Below are 6,116 nucleotides of genomic sequence, written 5' to 3'. Positions count from 1 at the left end.
ACACTGTATATTATATAGACAATTTGTAGCTCAAAATACAACACATTATGAAGCCCTTCTTTCAATAACTAGTCATATAATTTACTGACGGCACAAGTATTTGTATTTATTGAAAATCACTAATTCATGCAGCTACTTATTAATGGAAAGACAAGCTCCGTTTTTATAGTCATGCTTAGGCAATATTTCAGTAAACTTTCGATATAAACAACGATGAGATCGATATACAGATTCCTGCCAGTATAAAATATCTACTATACCATATCAAGATATTCATTTAGGCTTAAAAAATTATCATAACAGGGTTCAGATACCTGGATTTATGCTTCCATAGCTACTGATTCCTCTGTATGTTTTCCTTTTCCCTTTTCAGCCAATTGTTTGCCTTTCGCACGCCTTTCAAGCAATTGCTTCCTGTCTCGATCAATTTTCAATTTTACTATTACTACTTTTGATGGATGGATACCCACGTGTACAGAAGCTCCATTAGCCTTTTCCCGCTGAATTCTTTCGATAAAGATAGAATATTTCTTTCTATATACTTGGATAACTTTGCCTACTTGCTGACCTTTATAATGACCACGGACAACTTGAACTTCATCATCTTTTCGGATTGGAAGAGTACGAACTCCATATTTCTGCCTAAGTTCTTTTGATAAAGGAGAACTCATAATAATTCGTCGTTGATGAGAAGGTGCATTGAAATGACGCTTACGCTGTTTCCGTCTGGATGCTGTTACTAATTTATTAAGTTTCATTTTTAAAATAAATTTCAATCAAATACTCAAAGAAAAAAAAAATTAAAAGCAGCGTGTCACCACTGCTGACGCAAGATGTTACCCTCGTTGTCAACAATTTGTTGTTGCCATTTCAATAAATAAGAAAAAATTGTAAACCAAAGTAGCTGGCTTGTAAAATTTATCACTCTCGAAAAATTTATAACTTTCCTAAGATATTAAACAGAATTTTAATCAACAATATTTTAAAAGAACATACTTCGGTTGTAATAGAGTAACAGGGATAGAGTAATAGGGTAACTGGTGTCCCGCCCACCTGTCTCCATCAATGGTAAGCAAATACTGATGGCGCCAGAGGCATTATTTTTTCACCTCTAAATCATATTTCACATAAAAAAAAATGGAATAAACGCGTTAATAACGATCTATGGAATATCAATATTCCCCTTTTCCTCCGGTGACGCCTCTGGTCTGTCGTTGAATAGTCCAGTTCTATGACAGAGTGAAAATATTCAAGTTTTAAAATATCGGGGCAGTCTCTCTATTAATAATAAAGGTGTGTGTGTGCGTGTGTGTGTTGATGGTCTACAGACAAAATCTTTAACCTACTCCTACCAAATTTAGACACATAAATTTGGATGGTGGGAATGGGGATTTTTTTCTCGGAAGGATTTTTAAAATGTTAATTAAGTAATCAAATTTCTTTGGTTTTTTCATGATAATTTCTGAAAATGTTACAGTAAAAAAAAATAATTTCATACCGTTTCAAAAGTTTTAATCTTTTTTATTGATATTAAGTTAATAGGTGTGTAATTTTTTTTCTGATTTTTGGCAGATCTCCTTTTTTCCCCTAATTTTCAAACCGCTTTCTTTGCTTGATCAAAGATATGATAGTGTGATTTAAGTACATTACTGAAACTAAAGAAGGTTCTATTTTGTATCTGTGTAGTTTACAAAGCAAATAAAAAGGTGAATCCCGCGAAATTTAAAAGATAGATGAACTGCACATTTGCATTCTTAATAACAGCTCTATGATATCATGGGACTAGTCTATCGGAAAAGTTCATGTCCAGAATGCATGAAAAACAGTTAAAATAGTAACGACTTTAATAACGGATAATTTTGAGCGATTTCAAGACATGAAATTATATTTAGACAATTTAATTGAATTTAAATATAACCAAGAACCCCGGCCAACCAGCTGGTTGCTAAAGGCGATTAGTTTTAAATGAAACACTCATAATGCAAAAAATAATTTGATTTTCTTATTGATTCTGGCACTTTCTAAATCAACAAACAGTGGCCTTTAGAAAATAAATGACACCCATGCATATTTATCCGCCTCTCGTCGTATTTAATTTTAAAAATTGGTGTAATCACTTTTAGTCTCCATGGCGCCTCCAATGATGGGCTTCCGGGGCATGTATACTCCCCATGGATTCTGGTCGTTATACCATACCATCAAAGTTCTTGAAAACCTTTCTTATTTGAGATTACTTCTCAAAGATTGATCTCAAAATCATATTTGATCTCCTCGGTTTATTTAGAACCTTTTGGAACTATAAGAGAAATTAGAATCTCTTAACTAGGAGAAGTTACGAGTTTTCAGGCGCATCTGCGCCGACATCTTGTTTATCTATATTTTCCATGCCACATTACTGAGAGAACATAAAAGTTATCGTGTCAGTGCATTTATTTCATTATTTTTGCGCTTCAAAAAGGTTTCGGTATATGCAAGCATTTCTTTCAGTGAAAATAAAAGTTCTTCTTTCGACAGAATAACAGGTCCAAAAACGAAATTCCATAGGTCTGTAATTATTTTAGAGAAATTAATTCATGGCAGAATATTTTACTGTTTGCTTGCCTCTGCATTAAATGGATAACAAAAATTAGTTAAAAGGTATAGGTTAAATCTTTTAATTCAAGTACATACTGAGAATTTGTAAACTAAACTGAAAATCCAACAAGAATATAGATAAAAATATTTAATGATTTAATACAAACACTGCATTTTAATTAAAATTAACACATATATGGTTATTAAATACTGGAGATAAAGATTTTAAATCTTTACATTGGTAGGGAGTAAAAATAAAATATTTAATATAATTTTTTTTTTTATAAAAATTGAATTTTTTTCTTCCTGATGCATTGGAGAATTAATTCAAAATATTTTTTATTAAAACAATATTACCCAAATGCAGAAATGAAATATTTTCCGATACCCTGCATAAATGTAAGATAGATATAAAACTCTTTAGAAGCGATGCATTCTCTGGAATAATTATTACAAGAAATCAAATGAAAAGTTGCTTTGATTAATATTCTCCCACTATTTCATTTCCATTTCTCTTAGCTTTATAGTTTATTCATAAAATGATGGACAGGGTAAGTTTCTTATTAAGAAATCAAACCTATTTACTTACCCAGTGACTTCACATTTATAGCTTGCCCAAGGATGAGACACCCTCGCATATATTATGTATTAGTAAATGTGTAAATAAAATATTAATGCTTATAAATTAATGAACGTTACTGAAATTTTTTTTATTACTACTTAATTTAAATTTGATATGTTAGCATTATTAAAACGCTTCATTTTTTAATGATTAAGACTCCCGAGTTATGAAAATTTGAATTTCAATGGTCACCTTGAAAATCGGACAAATAATGCACATTTTTTCTTTGGGCTGCTATTGATTGGCATGAATTAATAAAAGCTATGTAACTCAATGAGTTTTGTAGCAAAATTTTGTTGTTAAAATGTAAATATGCAAAGAATATTTTACTAAATAAGACAAGATATTGTATAAAAGTTTAGATATAATTTTTTTCAGAAGTATAATTATTGTTTAAAATAATTATGCCAAGTATACTAATAGTTTAAGAATTAGACCATTTCTATCTGATTAGAATAAATGGCTTGAATTTACAAAGATCTTCCAGTAATAATATATGTAACAATGAGAAAAATAAAAGGAGATAGAAAATATTGTGCATTTATTTTAATTGCACATTTATTTTATTTAATTTCAAGGAAAATAAAAGCACTATGCCAATTAATAAGCAAAATCTTTGGAATAAATTCTTTCAATAACAAAAATGCAATATTTACAAGTACAGAGCATTTAATCAGAAAAAAAAAATAAGGAAATAAATGAAAATTTTAATGAAGCAAGTTGTTGCAAATAATCACTATTCTAAAAAAAAAAAAAAAAAAAATCTTTTAATGAAGAGACAATTTTTATTACAACAAACATCATGATAAAAATGCATCAAATTCTTTCATAATTAAATATAGCATTGTAGAAAAATCTTTTCAAGCAATAAATAGTAGTTTTCTTTTAATTATTTTTTTAACATAAATGTCATTGCAAACTACACATAGATATTAGAATTACTTGATGACATACATTGAAAAGTCAAGGATTTAAAAAAAAAAAAAAAAAATCTAGCATGTTTTTATTTTTGAACTATATAACAGAGATAAAATCAAACAATTCACACTTATATAGAAACATTTATTCATCAAAAATATGGAAATCATAGAACAGCATATGACTAGCAAAAAAATGCATATTTTTAAGATTCATTAACAATATTAATAAATTTATTTTATAAAATAAATACTGTTGGGTAAAAAATATTTTACAAAAAACAACAATTGTTTATGAATCAGCAAAAGATAATGCTATATGCTCAATCTGTACTGAAAGGAAGCTTATGGCATTAACAAAACCTCATTTGTTAAGAAAACAGAATAACATATAATATAATAAATAGTTTAATTCACATAGAGTAATAACAAGGAACATTAAAATTAAATTCACAGTGATCAAAAGCCACATTTCAGATATTGTATAAAAATTAAATTTCTGTAGACTTGCAGTCAGTAAAAATATTTTAAAATGCTTTCTATTGAAGCTCTCAAGTCGCAGACCCATTTTAACAAAAAAGTTCATCTTCATACTATGGCATAAAAATAACTTCAACTTACATGCAAAGTGTGAAAGAGATCTGTTCTAATACAATGATACATTTTTTTATTACCTTCTTAGTACAAATACTTCCATATTTTGCAGTAATTAAGCAATTATTGGATTCATTTTATATCCTGTATTATATGGGCAAAGAGGAAGTGGCTACTTACTTCAACTAAGTTTTTACCTCAGAAATAAAAGAGCATTGGCATGAAAACTATTCACAAGAATAATTAATATTCATGGCATTTAAATTGTTTCATAGGCTTAATTTAGCTCAGGATTTCTTAAAGCATGGTTTCTGATTACATGTATAACAGCAGCTGATCTGCGAAGTGCTTTTTAATATTAATCAAAATCAATAAAAAAATATAGATATTAATTTGACAAATTTCTTTAAAATCTGATACATTAAAAGAAATTTTATATCTATATCATTTTGCATTAAAAAAAAAATTCACAGAAAGGTTAAGGTGTTTTGTTCTAGCATAAGCAATTTAAAACTAATAAAGATTATGAGAATTATAATATTTCACAAAAGAGTTACCATTCTAACTATACATATACACATACATTCATATTAATATATTATAAAGTAATTTTTAAGCCATTTTGAAAATGGTCATTTTGAATCATCCAATTTACAACAATATAGCTAAATACATCATACTACAAAAATTACCCCTTAATGAGAACTGCAATGAAAAATTTAATTTCCTTTTGGAAAAATGGAGTTTTTACATTTGAGACTGAAAAGAAAAATTACAAATACGAAATTTGAATTTCATCCTTATAACTTAACAGTTTAAAATGTTAAATATTCAAAATATTCAACCTTACAATTCAATAAATACAAAAAAAAAAGTTTAAGATAACTTTTTTGAAATCATGTAATATCTCACAAGGATATTATTAAAAAGATTGGATGCTTCAATTTATTTGTGATACAACAAAAACTAATCAAAAGCCTAAAATATACAACAAATTTGTAACTGAAAGAAACCAATATTATAATTCAATGAAATATTTTCAATATCATAATAAAATTAAGGAGTTTCTAAGTAACACATGGTTTCTACATTTAAGTTTAACAAAATGTTCACATGAATAATAATAATAAATGTTACATCTTCAGAAATATCCTTATATACAGAAACTTAGCTCAGCTAAATTTCATTAATACAATTCCTCAGGAATTCTGAATTTTTTTAAAATTCAAAACAACAATTTGTCATAAAAAATAAGATTCAAAAGTTTTGTTAATTACAACAAAAAAAAATATGTTAATACACTCGTATAATTTCCCAATACTGAATTGGAATACTAATTTATCATTTAACTCAATTTTAATTTTATACAATTTCTATTTGCACATATAAAGAATAATAATTTAAACTCT

The 6,116-nt window shown here is 27.4% G+C and overlaps 1 protein-coding gene across 1 annotated transcript; it reads right to left on the bottom strand.

Moving 5' to 3' along the window:
* Window positions 1–320: 320 nt before the first annotated feature.
* Window positions 321–758, bottom strand: LOC129975548 (60S ribosomal protein L26-like). The gene has a single exon (XM_056088609.1). It carries the CDS (start codon window positions 756–758, stop codon window positions 321–323), a length of 438 nt encoding a protein of 145 aa, XP_055944584.1.
* Window positions 759–6,116: the final 5,358 nt, after the last annotated feature.

This window comes from Argiope bruennichi, chromosome 7, assembly GCF_947563725.1.
Source record: "Argiope bruennichi chromosome 7, qqArgBrue1.1, whole genome shotgun sequence".
In the NCBI taxonomy this organism is placed as follows: domain Eukaryota; kingdom Metazoa; phylum Arthropoda; class Arachnida; order Araneae; family Araneidae; genus Argiope; species Argiope bruennichi.
This window is presented reverse-complemented; position numbering and strand designations above follow the sequence as displayed.